The 19143-nt window shown below is 32.2% G+C and overlaps 1 protein-coding gene across 1 annotated transcript in view; it reads left to right on the top strand.

Annotated features, from left to right (window-relative positions):
- Positions 1–18704, top strand: part of LOC123653445 (lachesin-like) — a 103155-nt gene extending 84451 nt beyond the window's left edge. The window contains exons 2-9 of the mRNA XM_045589446.1: positions 468–571; positions 15364–15571; positions 15671–15829; positions 15910–16038; positions 16120–16413; positions 16487–16582; positions 18247–18357; positions 18625–18704. Of these exons, the coding sequence (XP_045445402.1) occupies positions 468–571; positions 15364–15571; positions 15671–15829; positions 15910–16038; positions 16120–16413; positions 16487–16582; positions 18247–18357; positions 18625–18704 (1181 nt within the window). The remainder of the gene's footprint in view (positions 1–467; positions 572–15363; positions 15572–15670; positions 15830–15909; positions 16039–16119; positions 16414–16486; positions 16583–18246; positions 18358–18624) is intronic.
- Positions 18705–19143: the final 439 nt, after the last annotated feature.

Genomic DNA, 19143 nt, shown 5'->3' with positions numbered 1-19143 from the left:
AAATGTTTATCCAGTAAACCATCGGACAGCTCAGCCAGTCAATTCGTTTGCACATATTTTATATTATCATTAATATCGACCAACCGTTAACTCATTATTGCAGAAGTTTACGTGCGAATTTGCAAAAATAACAAAGAGAGCCAATTTGGCAAGTCGAAGACAAACGCGTTTAAAATGGGTAGAGTAGAACAGTAGCCATCTATCTCACAGCTTGATAAACGACGACATTATTCCTTATCGCCCACTCAATTTGTTTAAAAGCGTTCTGCTTTGATAATTTGAAAATTACAAATCGTATCTTCTGACACAAAAATGTCCTTATAACTGCGACGTCTCACCAGTTCGATAAGGCTTGGAGGAGAACAGATGGAATCCATTAATCATTATATAATGTTTTTTGTGGTTTTCATTCATATAATAAGTTATTAAATTGCCATGCATTTTTATTCGAATTATATTTATTACAGTTGTGGAGGAGCCGGAATTTACTGATGTTATCCAAAACGTGACAGTGCCTGCAGGGCGCAGCGTCCGCCTTGCGTGTTCCGTGAAGAACCTCGGATCTTACAAGGTAATAACTCATGAAATCATATCATTTCCATAAAATATTGTTAATATCTTTAACATAAAATGACTAGATACCTATTTCGTTACAGACAAGAGTTTAGAGAAAATAATATCCTAATGTTCTTATCAAATATGTATCTAACACAGTTCTGTCACACACGTATAACAAGTTTTAAAAATACATATATTAAACATTTTTGAATATCATATCAAAAATTGACCGCTCCAGCGGGGTTCGAACCCGCGTCTCCGACTGACCGTGTCGGCGCTCTAGCCAATTAAGCTATGGAACGATGTACCCGCTAGAGCGAAATCTTTGATATGATGATTTTTATTTTCGGTTTAAGCGAACCGTGGCGCCGTCTATAGTGAGCTCTTTACAGAAACCCGTAACTATTCAAAGTTTCATATTACAATGAAAATCTTTGACACGAGACGATACCATGCTATTTTTAATATCTACGATTTTATTTTTGTGTTACCCACACATTAGGAATTCTAAACATTTTTGAATATCATATCAAAAATTGACCGCTCCATGTTTAGAATTCCTAATGTGTGGGTAACACAAAAATAAAATCGTAGATATTAATACATATATTATAAACATTCGTCGTACTATTCATACAACAGTAGCATAGTATTTGATCTACAACAATTGTATAAAAGATAGTAACAAGCGAACAAACTATTGAGGTAGAAGGTAAACACCACAGCAGCCACAAAGGCGACAATACGCGCAGAGCTGCAAAAGGAAACATAAAATATGGCGCATTTTATCATTTGATTTAGAACGTACCGTCGTAATAAAGTGTCTATATAAAGGAAGGGAAATATGATTTACAAGACGTAAGCTGATTTTGCACCTCGAACGAACTCTTAAAAACTTATACGTTTTTAAACAAACATTCATTAATAGCAATGTAAATATGACAACATTAAATTATAAGCATTTCAAAATATAGCTGCTTATTATCTAGAAAAAAAACCTTAAGGTAAGTAACCTTAAGGCTTTTCCTTTTAGATAACATAACCTTTGCAATCTGATCTCTTATATTCAATGTAATTGGGGAAAAAAGTAACATTATAAGCTTATAAATATATTATTCTTGCCTAATATATAAGGGTAGAAGAGAGACACGAAAAAGAGATTTTAGTAGAGAATAAATTATCGAAGTATACTTGTGAAAAAGAATTGACTAAGTTCTAGATAGACAAACACAATTACGATAAGAGTTCAATATTTGAAAGTGTACATATTTTTTTAAATCGACCTAAAAAACTTTTATGGAAACCAATGATTTAAAAATAAATTTTGTACGTGTTATTTTTGGATTTAAGGTTCACGATTATGATTCATTCTGTAACATACCCCTGTAGTCATAGGCCTTTTTCTCCATATAGAAGAATAATTTTTTTCTATTATTATTCATTCATAAAAAAACTTAATAATAATATTATTAAATATGGACATATGAGTTTACATAATTAAAAATATCATCATTAAGTTTTTTTTTATATTATTAGACCCTAATTATTATCAAATTATTTGTTTATATGTAAAATAAAACTGTTGCGGGTTGGCGGATATATTCCTTACTATAAGTAACAATCGCTATCAGTTGCATGTGATAACAAACGGAACCGACAGCTTAAGGTGCTCTCCAAGATACAATTGGGAAACCCACAAGGACAGACATTCAAACCAGAAACAAATATTTGTACAAATACAAATATTTATTCCGAGCAAGAATAGAACCCACAAACCACTGGTGTTTAGGCGCCTACACGGCATACGCAATACTATACAAGAGCAATTTGTTAACAGCCGAAATGCAACAGGTCAGGATAAAATGGTCAAAGGTTTACATCTAACCACAGTTCATTTATGCCTTGTCCGAATTCAAAATTTAGAATGCGCAGAAATCTTAAAGATCATTACGTTGCTATTTACGTCTCACAGCCTGAAAGAGATAGCAAAAGCGAACGAAGTCATGGGTGAAGCTAATATGTAATAACCGTTATTATGTATAAATACTTTGATAATTATATGTACCTACACTAAAAAGATTTAATTTAACCACGAATTTAAAGACGAATAGCTTGACTATGAAGTATTTACGGATGAAGAAAGAAGAATTTTTAAGGGTAGGTATTTAATGAAAGAGATTTCCTAAATAACGAAGATAACGCTCATGAGAATCGCTAAATTTTTTAATAATAACTTTTATGTGACAAGAAGATTTTACCACTATATAATAAAGTAAATTATGATTGTAAAAAAAAAATTAAACAAGTCAAGTCTTAGTAATAAAGTATCGTAAACGAAGAGGACATTTTGAGATATGATCATATTTGTTTAAAGCAAATTGAAGACGTATACAGTAGGTCTGAATGCCGACGGGTTTGTGTAATTTCTCAGCATAAACAGTAATGTTATATTATAACAAGTTTTAGTATGATTAGTATACCTAAGAATATGTACAAGTTAATTTTTAGTGGCATTGGTAAATAATTATTGACAAGAGACGAAATAGGTGAAAAGTTAAAAACCTTGTGGTTAACTCCTATATGTAATAGCTTATCGATCCAAGCTGCTTAAATTATTATATTAAATTAATTAATTATTTAAATTATTTTTTTTACGTTTTATCAATGAAATTTTAATCGTAAATTATTTTTGGTAACTGAATCCTTTTTACTCTATGAACTTGTTCTGATCTACCATCGCATGATTCTATTCTAGTAATATGTGATTTTTGGCCTCTCTTCTTATAACATCAGACTCATGCTATAATTTCATTATGTTGTTGATTTCCTTGATTAATGACGTTATTTATTGCATCTTATAAATGTTTTGAGAACTTAGACCCGAATATACGAAAAAGGTACTGTTATGCGTCTGTCACCTGTCGTCAGAAAGATCTTATATCTAATTTCCTTAATAATTCAGATTGTGTAAAGTTTCCTTTTTAAATACGTTTTACAACGTGAATACGTTGACAACTGTACTACTGACATTTTTCTTTACGTCTAATTAGTGTAAATATATACCTAGGAAGAATATTGGAGGTTATCTTTTCAGTGCAATATAATGAACCAATCAAAACTATTTCTCATAATTATATGAACTTAAAATTAAATTAAATTCTAGTATTTATTTAATAAACTTTTTTAATAAAAATTAAGACAAAAATAATAAAAAACCAAAGTTAAGTGAAGTTAGGAGTTTAGGCGATGATTATATCAGTCGATGCGAAGTGAACCCGGTGACCGATAAGCAAGGTGAATTAACTACCGGGTCGCTTCCTCAGAGACGTCGTCGGTCCATTTAGATGCTACGGGTCATCGCTAACAATTTATACTCTATAAAATTTCTTGATTTGTTAAAAAGGCTTTATAAGTTTAGTCAATTATTTTGGAGATGGTTTTAAATTTTCCTTATATGATTCCCTTATACTTTTCAAACAATATTTAAGGTTTATACAATTAGTGTTTAGGTTAAAATTGATGATAGCTCTATAATAAAATAAACAAACAAGGAAATTAATTGAAAATATCGATTTTTAAATGGATAAACTCAAAGGTACTAACTATTGATAAATTCAAAGGAATTTAAGAAGAACTATAAAATGACCATACAGAGAGAAAGATTTGCTTTATGTACCTTTTTTTTCACGTGGGGAAAATCCTCTTGGACCTCTTGCTCATGCTTCCGTAACTTGCTTTATGTTATCTACATATGTTACAGTGTACTTCAGACTATGAGTATCTACACAATAGTGCTAGATTCCTGTGATCGTCAGTGTATGTTTCGTACGAATGAGTATATATGATATTTTATCTCTCTGCCCCACTATTTCTTACAAAAATATATTGTGGTTTTTACTATGTACTTAACATAAAAGAGTAAAAACAGTCAAATATATTTAAATTATCGTCAAATGCAACATTAACCAACACAATGTACAAGCAATCGGTTTCATGTACATAATTCCTGTATTTCAATATAATGAAATCTGTTATAAATTCACTTTCCCACTGTATCTTTCACAATTACTTTTATTTCGCTATATTTACTTACGAGGTGTCTAGAGCTATCTACGACGCGCAATAAAAGCCAAGATAGTGTACTCTTACTTTTGAAATAAAGGCTTAACGGAGGGAGCCATCACAGTTGCCTTGTATTGACAACAAGAAGCGGATTTTCCCCGAAAGCCTCGCCTGTGCCATTAGTTTTCCGCATCGGTTAAAAAGATTTGCTTCTTCGTCCGTCTTTTAGAATTATTGAGTCACGCGAAATATTACGATGAAACGACAAAATGCTCGTATTCCTTTCTACCTTTCGTTTTTTATACTTTTGCCTTTAAGTTATAAAGTTCAAGCAGTTCGAATTAATATTAAAACAATATTTTAAACCAAGACATTATTAGATATATTTATGACATGATAAACGATATACGGTAACATACACACGGCCTGCTCCAAGGGAAAGATTAATGCCTGTATTTTAGGTAACAACTTTCACATGCATTTTTTCCGTATTAAATTTATCTGTAAATAATAAATATATAAATAAATATATATTTCAGCTACATTCGAGGCGCCAATCTAACCGACAACTCCTGCATCAGAAAATAAATATGTTTATTTAGATAATTATTTTAGTGCACTGAAAGTTACAACTAAAAATATACTGCAAGATATAAATAATGAAATATTTTTTTATTTTTTGCCTCAATTACTAGTACTACTGACTAAAATTCCTAGATATAAATAAAATAGGTAGTAAGTTACTCAGTCCGCAAGTCAGGACTTATGTTATTTCATAAGTTTAGACATACACAATTAGAACTATATACGAGATAAGGCAATTTAAAAATTGTAAATAGAACTGTGATCTTATTAAAATGACAACCAATATTCTAAATAAATACATATCGCCGTTGCAATAGTGTTTAATATTAGATAACATATTCATACGAAAATAACAAGCGGCGTTTCCCATTTTAAGAGAATGCTACGAAGTATGCGCACGTAGCCTGTTCATCGGCATGAAATGTCAGATAGTCGGCACTAGCACGTATGTGGGTTTGCAATAACATGCCGCAGCGAGTCGCAGCTATGTTACACTCGTACCACATACGAGCACCGGCTGTTCAAATTCTGACATATTTCTCGTGCTCTCATTTAGGTTCTACCTCACAGCTGTTTGCTACAGTTGTTAAAATCTAGTCACCGAGCAGTGATTATAATTGACAGTTTTAGTTTTTTATTGTGTGTGCATACGGGTTATAATTGTCAGTACCTTAACGACGCTTTGTAACATGCATTTACGATTAAATTAAAAATATTTTCTGCATATAAATTAAATTTTATTATGGTGTTGATAATTAAAAAGTAGAAACTATAAACATCTTTGTCTCATCGAAAATCGCGACATTCTTAAACTAAGGCTGCGACGTCGACGCAACTGTGAATTTGCCGAATCGATTGAGTACGGAAGCAAAAAAAAAAATACGAGTGCCAACACCGTGTGCAGTTTATACACGACAAAAAGCACAGTTTTTACGTTTACGGACAATAAACACTTTGTTATAATGCAGTAAGAAAATTACTTAGTCCTAAAAATTTTAAGTTATAAAAATAATAAAAGACGTGCTAAGAAAATATATAGTGGACGTCAGTCGGAGACGCAGGTTCGATCCCCGCTGAAACGGTCAATTTTTGATATGATATTCAAAAATGTTTAGAATTCCTAATGTGTGGGTAACACAAAAATAAAATCGTACTTAAATATATAGTGTACCATTATTGATGAAAAAAGCTTTACGATATAGTTACAAATGGAAAGGATACAACGATATAGTAGTTATTTGTTATGTACATTTTAATTTCAATAGTTATTGCGAATTACGGTATTAATAAGTATATTTTTATAACCAAATTATATTTTGTGATTTATGACAATTAAATTTTGCAATCGTTTGCAGTTTGAAGCATTTATACAATGTAGTGTCAGCATCAAGTTTTTTTTATGTCAAATAGGCAGGCTTTTGACCACAATCTCACCTGATGTTAAGTGACGATGCGGTCGAAGGTGGAGCATGCCTGCCTAATAACAGCCTATTCACTCTGGCCTTGAATGCACCCAGATTGTATCGTTCGGGAAATACAGACGCGGGCAACGAGTTCCATTCCTTAGCTATGCGCATCAGGAAAGTAGTGCCAAAGCGTTTTGTGCGCGTAGGTGGCATATCGATGACATAAGGATGGAACGATCGACCGCGCCTAGTGTCCCGATGGCGGAAGGTTGTTAGGGGAATTAGATCGTGCAATTTCTTCGCACACTCCCCGAAATATATTTTGTAGAACACCGACAGACGAGTAAGACGAGTTGGCGCATCAAAGCGCTGTCGACAGGCATCCTAAGAGTTAGCTTATTAGTTAGGGTCTTAGGAGTCGTTCAATTATCACTTAATGTTCAAACAGGGGAAATTTTCGGAGAAAAAAAAAACGAAGAATCACAAGGACGTGTATTTATTTTTCGTTGAACGCGCGATTTCTAAACCAAATAAAGACCCGGCAACGGTAAATCGTCTGTCCGGAAATTTTTATCACTATACTTCATTTTCTTCAATTTAATCAGATTATACATGTATTTTAAGATACTCTGATGAAAATGTAACTATTTATTGTACTAAAAAAACACGTGCCTTGGGTTCGAGGGAGGTGTCTAAAACATTTCCACTTGTCACTAATGTAGGAGGGGGTAATAAAGGTGTTGTTATAATAATCACATTGTGGGTAATTGTAAAATGTTTGTTGTTAATTGTTAATGTTTTAGTTAATTTCAAATATTTCAATAATATGTGTACACATGACAAATATAAAATAACAATTGAAGTTACAAAGAACATTATTTTTGTTAAGGATATAGATATTTCTTTTTAGAAATCAATAAAATCATCTTATGTACTTTTTCAAGTAAAGTTGGTTTTTTACTTACTTTACATTGACATTAAATATTTTATCGACCACCGGGCATTAGAGGTTGGAAGATTTTATCAGAAACTAACGTTGCTACTTAGGTACATCGATTCCAAAAATAGCTTATTGGCTGAAGATCGGTGCAAAGTTAGAGGACCCTCGACACAAATCCGTAGTCGAAGAGATCTCTAAGTGGGCTTTTAGTAGAAGTAAGCTAAGCTGTCTCGCGCAAGATGTTCACTTATTTCTCTGTGCGCGATTGCATTACTTAGTGGTCCATCGTTTTGCCATACTTACTTTTCCTCGGGTACGAGTGTTATTCCATTAAATGAATTAAAAAAAATAGGTAAAAAAACTTTTTAAGTTAAACGGTTTTATGTTAAACATACATTGCAATGTTTAAGATAAATGTACTAAAAACCAAAAAATAATAAAATAGATACAGTCGTGGGAATTATAAACATATGCATAGACTAGACTAAAATAAAACCGTGGGGCACGTCAATTGTCTACAATCGTTGATTAAAATGTTTGTTTTGTAATGTTACACTATAATTAGGCAGTTGTTCAACCGACAACGATGGACGTGTGATAAGTAGGGCTAGAATGTGGAAACAAGCTAGCAAGCTCGATTATAAGCGAGTTTTAGGGTTTCATAGTGGTGAGCGAGTAGTACTTTTATCATATGTTTTGTCGATTAAAGACAAACTACGAGCAGTGAAACGATTCCTCGCCAGCCAGCAGTGTGAATGTCCAACGATAAACTAGTTGAAACATCTCTTTTATTTACATGGAGTGTATAACTATTGGAATTTCCATGAGCAAGAAAATAGTAAGTAATTTCCTCACCGTCTGCGGGCCAACTGCCTATTTTAACGACGAATTAAACGATCCTTCTATCGCACATTAAGTCGATAATTTGTAGACAATTGACGTGCCCCACGGTTTTATTTTAGTCTAGTCTATGCATATGTTTATAATTCCCACGACTGTATCTATTTTATTATTTTTTGGTTTTTAGTACATTTATCTTAAACATTGCAATGTATGTTTAACATAAAACCGTTTAACTTAAAAAGTTTTTTTACCTATTTTTATTTTCTAGTTTTTAGTTTTTATTTCGCATTCTGTTTAATTCATTTAGTGCTTCATTATTGCAAGGCCCATCTTAAATATTGAGGTTGTATAGTGCACTGTATTCTTCTTGTCAAGCCCTTTTATTTGATACCCATATTGGTGGGATTGATAAAAAATTGTTATCAGACATTTGGTAGCGGCGGCCAGCTTAGATTTCAATTTTGCATAGTAAATTGTATTCTACTTGTTGAGACCTTTCATTTGATACAAATGTTGATGGGATTGATAAAACCTAAGTTATCCGCCATTTTGTAGAGGCCGCCATCTTGGATTTTAATTTTATATAGTACATTGATTATACTGGTTGAGCACTTTCATTTGATACCCATATTGATGGGATCGATAAAACCTACCTTATCCGCCATTTTGTAGTGGCCGCCATCTTGTATTTCAATTTTTTATAGTATATTGTATTCTGCTTGTTGAGCCCTTTCATTTGATACCCATATTGATGGAATCGATAAAACCTACGTTATCCGCCATTTTGTAGCGGCCGCCATCTTGGATTTCAGTTTTTTACAGTATATTGTATTCTGCTTGTTGAGCCCTTTCATTTGATACCCATATTGATGGGATTAATAAAACATAAATTATCCGCCATTTTGTAGCGGCGGCCATCTTTAATTTATAATGATAATGAATAAACATAATTGTATTGTCACCAAAATCCAAAGTGTATACAAAATTTCAGATTAATCGGTTGACATGAAGAGGGTGAAATTTGAATTACTAAATTTGACCCAAGAATAAATAAAGAAAAAATAAAAAAACAAACGGGGTGAGCTAAATAAAACCGTTTAAAAACGGTATTATGACTTATGTTGTGTAATTATATTTTATGGCTTGTTCATAAATTTGATTCCAATGGTAAAATTGTTATAATGCTTAAGTATTAAAAATGAATTCAATTAATAATTTCAATTGCTTATTTATCTCTTCATATTTTTATATGACAATAGGTAATATATTTAAGGTATTATATTTATAAATACTAACATAAATTTAATTAACGTGAAATATATTCATAGTCTGTAAATACTACGATTTTAATAACATTTATGTTACTCTTAAGTTATAACCTTAAAGGAGCTATACCTACCGTATAATAGGCAGATTAGTAAACTCTATTAACCATTTTGAAAACACCTTGAAACGCATGAAGTAAAGATAACAGCGTAAGACTAAACTCCTTAAACGTTTTATAATTAAATCTGTCGTAATATTATTAAACACGTCTACGAATCATCTCCTCCGGCGATGGGGTCCATCGTTAAGGAGGTTCGGTGCGGCGCGGCAGAATGGCTAAAGTTTGCAACGAGTCCATTATAAATCAAACGACGCCTTCAAGGCATGTCTTGAGGGACAAGAGTCTTCCACCAAACCTCACAACTTCAACTTTACCTATTTAATGCTTCTACAATTAAGATAAAAAGAAAGAAGGGTCTAAATTCAAGGTGGTTAAAAGATAACGAAATAATAGGCCTCCATAAGTTTTACACTAAAAGTTTGAGACAGGTGATCCTCGGTGAATGAGAATACTTTGCTTAATATTCTCCTTGAGAAAATGAGTATTAAACGCTGACATGTTCGTTCCAAGTAACTTTAGACAGAAGTTATAATTGTCTACGCCGTTCGTAGAACTTAATAATTTCGATAGACTTTTTAATGAATAACTAACTTGCACATATTTTAAATTATAATAACACTATAAAAACGAAATCGAAATTGATTTCAGTGATATCTTACAAAAAATAATTATTTTGAATACCAAACAGGAATTTTAATTTGCGCATAACAAATTGCGTTTTGTACAACTGACAAGCATCCTCGTAAAGTGTCTCCGAGCTTGTCTCTAACTCGTTTAGGATCTGCTGGCAAATGAAATTAGTTAGCTGCAGCGGCCATTTCTAATATGATATTTATGGTTTTCATCTTTATCAAATATTCCGCCCATTAAATGCAAATGAAAACTTTCAAGTTTCTCTATATAATAAGTAATATTATTCGTTTGAGAAATGAACAATATTGTATAAATAACGAGTTTTATATGGCACTACATAATTATGTTATTACCAAAGTGACATATAATGAATAACTACTTCAAGTTATTAACTCATGATGTTACTTCCGGCAGTGTATAAGTATGTGTCACATAATATATCACACAATGGACTCTGATACATTATAATAAATTCAACTATTTTACGTTATTTACATAACTAAATTTCTAAACTTGACATCTGTTACAGTCATATATTTCGTACAAGTTTACTATATATTATAACATGCTACTATAACACACAATAAATATAGATAAGCTTTTTTTATTACTAAATTAATTTTAAAGGTTAATTTACTTTTTAAGTTAAGCTACAGAAGCATAAATATTAAATTAACAAGCAATACTTAGTATTCATTGCATGGTATTAATAATTAATTACCTTTACAGTGTTTATTAAACTTCATTATTTTTTTATTCAAAAACAAATGTATAAAAAATGAAAAAGATTAAATAGCTACCACCGTAGGTACCGTATAATGTTGAATAAATTAAGAAGTATTTAAGCGAGACGCTGTCTCCAAAAAAACTCATTATAAGACATCATTCGGTTATGGCATTAACTCGTAACAAAATCGTACAGGCCAACCCGATCTTATACAAGATTCTAAAGTCTCAAGTTCAAAACTCAAAGCCTATCTCACAACTGCTTTTAAAATTTTGGTTTGTCTTTAATTTTATCTTAATTGCTTAAATAATGAAACGAAACTTTACGAGTTCTCTATAGATGTTCCAAATTACGCAGTTATTACCAGTCGATGTAGTCGTTTGTTATAATTACATTTCAAAGAAAATTTGAAAAGTGTTTTAAATGTTTTTTCCTTTATAATATTTTGTGAATTAAATTATTTTAATTAACTGAGTTGACATTCATGAATAATTAATAATAACATATCTAACTAGTTACGTACATATTCGTGCGTCCACGGTTGTAACTGAAGTACTTAATTTATGTATTCAAAATATTGATGTGCCGATAAGGCCGCGTGCAGTTAGGGTTAGCAGCGCGGCGTTGGTAAGCTGCGTCTCCTAATTCAATCAGTGCCGTGCAGACGGACACACCGGAGCGATTAGATTAGACGCCGGCCACAATTACGCAGATCAGATTTACAACCGCCGCCGTCGACGCCGTTTCCACCACCGCTCCTTCCCGTAACTCCAATCGACCTTAATAAACACTAACGCTTTACTCATAATTAATTTTCCATATTTCCAAGCTTTGGGTTATAGCGTCGAGTGGGGCCTTCGTCATTAGAGGGGTTACCGTCTCATTGCATAATAAAATGGGCGAAGTTTCCTGAAGTCCATTATAAATTAGACAGCGGCTGAGAGCCGTATCACTTAAGATAGGTAAGATGTGACCCGGCACGAGTTTCAGCTAACAAACTTCTCCCTATATTACCTTAGGAATCTTGATAAAAAGAACTAACCATGATTCAAAGCTAAGAATTGGACCCTCATTAAGGAATTAAAAATTTATGAGGACATTAAATACTTTTATTTGTTAGTAAAATGCAGTCGTCTGATATCATAAAACGAAAAGATTTATCATGTGTCGTTTATGCTAAATTCGATAATTCGATTGATTAAATTTTAACTTCGTGTCAACAATCCGGTAAAGTACATTTCAAACAACTCACTTTCTTATCTGTTATGTATTTATTACAGGAGATTATGTAATTGTTTTCTCTCAGCTTTGACAAAACGAAAAGTTATATCTGTCAGTATTTTTTAGTTAACACTAGCAAAGTGTATATATAAAAAAAATACTTAAAACAGACTTAGAAAGTTAATTTGATAAATACATATGTATCAAGTTAAGTATTTCGATTCCTCCATTAACTAACTTTATATATGTATGTAAGTAGTTAGCAATTATAATACATGTATTAAAATGAAAATTGTAATAATATAATGTAGAATTCTCTTTCAGTGTCAGCTAAAGTTTAAAATGTCATCATAAAATTAGGCATCTGGGGGCACGGTAGTGCCCCCGCCAAGACGAGCCAAAAAAAAAAAAAAAAAAAACGAAAAGCACTACCTATCTTTTCTCGAAGTGCTTCGTCGTTTTTTTGAACCATCATAACTTGGGTTTGGATAACACCAGATAAACAAAATTCTCAGGATATGATGTCAATAGTAGACTTATTAAACATATAAAGTTTCAATTGCATAGCTCTTATACTTTAGATTTTATTGATGTCTAAAAAACCCCGATTTCGTCACTCACTGATGATCATCAAAATTCTTAGAGTACTTCCTGAAGTCCCAGAAAGCTGAAATTTGGTATGTAAGCTAGTTTTAGTACACAAACAACAAAAAAATTATAAAACTTGGAACTTTTACCCCCCAACCCCTTAAACTAGGAGGTGGAAGTTTGTATGAGACTTCCGCAAATTTTGATGCTAGAGGTCTGAAAATTGATATAGAAACTCCTTGTTACTGCTTGTTATAAATAATAATAAAAAAAATACATTAAAAAAATCGGTTATTAGTTTATGTCGAAAATTTACATTTTGTAATTTTGGTATTTAAGTTTTGGCGGAGGTCACCGTTTGCATATCAGTTCAACATAAAATCAAAAACAGCGTGCTTAAACCAAATATGGTGAAGATTGGATGATATTTATGGTATAAAATGTGTCGGAGGTAAAATGCAACTATAATATTGTCATAAGCAACTTACAAAAAGAAGTGAAATCCCACCAAAAACATTTTCATGTAAAATGTTGCCAAGACGAGATCATATGGCTCGCACTGTCAAAAAGTGATCAGATCTCATGTAGAGCCAAGCTTATAGCTCTACACGCCCTAACTCTACAAGCCCTAACTTCACAAACTCTACACCTTAGTCAAAATATATGGCTTGGCCGTTTCGCTACCGTCACGTGGGCTTAAGGTGAAAAATTTATTCACTATTTATTACTTTTCTGTTATAGTTCTATTAAAGAAAAAATAAAAAGAAGAATAATAAACAGTGAATAAATTTTTCACCTTACGCCCACGTGACGGTAGCGAAACGGCCAAGCCACATATTTTGACTAAGGTGTAGAGTTTGTGAAGTTAGGGCTTGTAGAGTTAGGGCGTGTAGAGCTATAAGCTTGGCTCTACATGAGATCTGATCACTTTTTGACAGTGCGAGCCATATGATCTCGTCTTGGCAACATTTTACATGAAAATGTTTTTGGTGGGATCAAATTTACACAAAGAATAAAATATTATTAATAAATTAAATTTAAAATAATAAATTTTTAAATAATTTTAATTTAAAATATTATTCCAAACCAAATGTTTTTGTTTTAGTAACTCAATTGTTGTTTCTGAGCAACGACTCTAAAACCTTTGTTAATTTCATAGTCATATATTAACGTAATGGTAAAAATAAATACGGATAAACCATACGAGTCGTCTAGTTTTTATGTAAACTAAAAACATTAAGGTAGAATTTTTGCAAACCTCCTTATTGTTCATTAGTCGTATTTGATTACGGCTCAAAATTAAAAGTAGCTGGATTGTTTCTAGTATAACAATCTCAGTGAAATGCATTTTAAGCGCTTAATGCCGTGGAAATTGGTGTGAAGCGGGGACACGATGGCAGCTTCGTGCAATTACACAGATGTCGCGAGAGGCGCCCGCAGCGCGTGTAATGGCGACCCGTAAACGTTCAATTTTGCCAGCTATTAATGTTGTTTCATTTGTTCAACAAACCTACGAAGACCCTTTACTTTTCGGTGGTTAATAAATTTAAGTAAGCTACGAGTAAGTTTATGTAAACAATATTAACAAATATTTTTTTCATGTAAAAAACATAATATTACTCGAATTGTTTCCTTTATTCGCCGCGACTATTAATTACTAATTACATTCCATTTTTAATTATAACATATTATTTGTTAAATTGGACTGACAATAAAGAAATATTCATTAATGATAATATGAAGACTTTAATATCACAAAAATTCTAAAGCGCTACTTTTGCTTAGAAATAGTGTTTACACAAGCAAACTAATATGACTTGAATGTGAAAAATCATCGTTATTACCTATCATCAAGTTCCATTTGTATTGGAAAACATTCGCTTAAAAAGAAATGATTCTTTAATTTCCGTTACGTCACTCGTCAAATTTAGACTCGATTGGATATCGAATGAGCAATGTTCAGTGTCTTCGCACCCCACAAATGACACGAAGCTTATTTTCTTTGACTTAAATTTATTTTAAGAATTTAAGTATCGATCGATTATTTCATGTGCTAAAGCAACTATACTCATTCCTAATTGTTTTAACTTACCACGACGTTTATAATCACACAAAACAAGCTTGTGAATTTTAATGTATTTCTACTGAAATATTCAAATTAATATCTACAATTTTTAAGGATTTCGTTTGAAACAAGTAAACAATCTTATCTTTTAAGGCTTCAAGCTTTCAAATTAACGTAAACACTTCTAACCAAACTATTTTCCAATATTTAAAAAACATTAAGCTGTAATAAATGAATTCTAAGTATCTGAAATGTTTACGATATAGAAAATTTTATTTATTTAAGCTTTATTTAGTAAGTATAAATTTATATTCAACAAATTGTAAGTGAAAAAATGTTTTTATTTAGGTGGCGTGGATGCATTTCGAGCAATCGGCCATCTTGACAGTGCATAACCACGTGATTACACGCAATCCGCGCGTAAGTGTAACGCACGACAAACACCGCACTTGGTTCCTGCATATATCAGACGTACGCGAAGAAGACCGGGGACGTTACATGTGCCAGATAAATACCGTTACTGCTAAAACACAATTCGGTTACTTGCATGTTGTTGGTAAGAAAACATACAATATTCGTTTATCTTAAATACTTATTAATATTATATGTATAGTTAGCCGTAAGAAATCAAAACGAAAATTATTGTTGTTTACAGTGCCTCCGTCAATTGACGACTCGTTGAGTTCAAGCGACGTTATAGTCCGAGAGGGCGCCAACGTCACTCTAACGTGCCGTGCTAATGGCTCTCCTAAGCCTACCATCAAATGGAAACGAGATGACAATTCAAAAATCTCCATCAGTAAAGGACACTCAGGTCAGACTTAGTGATTCGATATAATTGTTTTTACAACGCACATATATAAATAAAAGAAAATCTTTAATATGTGTTTTTAGTATCTGAATGGGAAGGCGAAGTATTAGAAATGGAAAGAATTTCGAGATTGGATATGGGAGCTTATTTATGCATCGCTAGCAATGGTGTGCCACCTACTGTGTCAAAGAGAGTCAAAGTTAGTGTAGACTGTAAGTATAGCACTCGTAGAATTCTACAATATTTGAGTAATCGGTTTTGGTAGCTTATAAAAAAAAAATGTTTTTGTTAAGTTCCTCCTATGCTGTGGATACCGCATCAACTCGTCGGCGCCCCACTGTACTACAACGTTACATTAGAGTGTTTCACTGAAGCTCACCCAACTTCTTTAAATTATTGGACACGAGACGACGGCCATATGATTCATGAAAGTGCTAAGTACCACATGGACAACATGGTTGGAGTTCCTGCTTACAAGACTCATATGAAGTTATTAATCAGACATATTGTGACCGAAGACTATGGAACATACAAATGCGTAGCTAAAAACCCACGGGGTGAATCAGATGGAACTATAAGATTATATAGTAAGTGTACTTTCATTTCTTTGGACTTTTTAAACAACTTAATCTTTTGTAATAGATAATGTTTTATTTAAAGCGTCTTCGCCACCAACAACAACTCCAGATCCCAGAGCTATAACGATTCCACCTCCATCAAAACCACCGCGTCGTGATACACCGTTCGCCGATAAAGGTAAAGTAATTAAATCGATACTCACCAGTATCGAGTGTTCTAAAAATAATTCTCAAATTTATTAAGAGCGAGAATATTGGGTCCGTAATAAAAATCGTATATTTGCAGAATGTAAATGAGAACATCAATAAATTCCCTGGTACGAGTAAAATGGTTTTATTTTTATCTGGTATCATTTCCGATAAAATGCATTCAAACAAGATTTTTATGCCAGTGATTTCGTTTATTAAGAGATAAAATACCTTTACGAGTTGTATCCCTCGAGATCGTTTAGTTTATTTTCATTGTTTGCTGCTGTTTCAGTTATTATTAGTGGTCGTTATATATGTTTACAGACGATAAACTATTACGACGTTTTGCTTGTTGTGAAGCTGTTAACTGGCTTCGAATGTTATGGTCTCGTAAAATACAAACAAATCGTTTTATAAACAAAATACTTTCAGAAAGTATACACAAGCTTATTTACTATTCATACATACATATATTAGTGCACTTTTATACTTAAGCTTCGAGTCAGTGGTATTTAATAAAACAAACACTTTTAAAGACCGTTAATAATTTATATGAAAGTATAAACATACGTTTTAATTACTTATAATAACATGTCTTAATATCCTCTGATTGAAAGGAAATATTACGTAGCTATAATCATATTATGGTCTTGTAATACCAGACACTCATAAGTTGTGTGGTGCGCGCCATTACTCCACCGTTATTGGAAAGTTGGGCATTTTCCCGGACATGTTGCCAGTCGCCGGACAACGACAACATCTTGCGCGACAACCTATTACGCCCAAGTGTCAACTTGTACCTTCACTTTTATGAACCTAAAACATCCTTCTTTTCATCATCATAAGGATAAGGTCCTTTGTTAGAAATTTTCAATCGAATAAGCTTGAGCATCCAACTTTTATTAATGAATACGGAGGAAAAATAAGCTGCTTAGTACATTTGTAAGTAATAATATTGCACTATTTTGTTTTCGCAAAAATTCTATTGTTATTTAATTGCAACTAACAATATGCAACATTATTTCATTAAAAGTACAAACATTATTTCATAAAACGTACTAACAATGCTTTGTTATATTTAACATATGCATTTATCCTACAATATAAGCCATTTTAAGAGATTTCAAAGATCTACAATAGCTCTATATGCACATGAACTTGAAAAATCCATTTAGACGACAACGATTGTAAGTTTTGTGGCGGGTTGTTTTTGCACGGGCTGCGACGCGGCGCGGATAGGACATCGACCGCTGTTCTGTTTTATTTTTTGCTTCCATTACGAATTTACGGCTAGGCCAGCCACTCGACAATATTGCGCAACTTTTCAATATCGTCCGGCCGAGCGTTCTGTCCCTTGCTATATTGAATCTTTCCTTAGCCTAATGAATCTTATATCTAGTCATGGTAGATTCAAACGAATATGGTTTCTTTTGCTTATTATCCAGTTTTTGTTTCTGTTTTAATTTCCGGTCCTAATATCATTATATTTATTACTATGATATAAATCATTATCTAAAAACCTTACAAATGGTAACAATCATTATAATTCAAAGTAATATCTATAAAAAAATAATTTTAAAATAAAAAATAAAAAAGAACATTTCAAGCTATAACAAATAGAATAAAGTCATGTTCAATCACATGTCTCCCCAGGAACGAAGTATCAATCGAACTTGAACGAGATCGATAAGGGGAAGCAAAAGTCTGACGAGGGTGGCGGGAAGACGCATCTTAACTGGGTGGGTGGTGCATCACAGGTCACAGGTAAATACTTTCATTAAGTTTACCATGTTCAGAGAATATGGTAATGTAAATAAATTATCTTAAAAATATTACTTTAATTAATTAAGTCAGAAAATATTTTTAGTTTTATATATAAACTACTATAATCTGTATCATCATTTCATACTAGATTTAATTAGTAATTAATATACTCGAAATATTGAGGAATTACTTGTTTTGATGATTTTAGTTTATTTTCATTACAATTTTGGTTAGATCGTGCTCTCATCAAATTAATCTATATTACAGATGATGCAGATTGGAGAAGAAGCCATCCATTTATTTTAGTTGTAGTGTATGCATCTCAAATTTTTATAAAATTATTTTAAAGGCACCCATTAAAAAAGTATTCTGTCCGTAATAAATATATGAAATCGTATATTTCGCGCTGTAATAATAACGATGATTTTTGAGAGCAACTTAACTTTTACAATTGTACATTTATATGCACTTGTGGAAAATGTTAGGAAGGTAGATTTTTTATTTAGAGCACTATAATTTTGCACACTATCTCATATCTGCTTAGCTACTACCCTGTAACAAGGAGTACTTATATTTTAGGTATATTATAATGATAGCTTAGAATCTTATTACAATTTAATACTCTATACAGAGTTTAAATGAGAAGACTTAATAAATTGATCTGACAGTCACTCTGAGCTAGTGGTTGGAGAAAAATATTATTTATATAATTTCATAATTATTCTCGAAAACAGGTAACGTAGTTTTAATAAATTAGGAGCATGGTTAATATCTCTCAGATGAGAC

Source organism: Melitaea cinxia, chromosome 1 (assembly GCF_905220565.1).
Source record: "Melitaea cinxia chromosome 1, ilMelCinx1.1, whole genome shotgun sequence".
NCBI lineage: Eukaryota > Metazoa > Arthropoda > Insecta > Lepidoptera > Nymphalidae > Melitaea > Melitaea cinxia.
The sequence above is the reverse complement of the archived record's forward strand: the minus strand, read 5'-3'. Positions and strand labels throughout refer to the sequence as shown.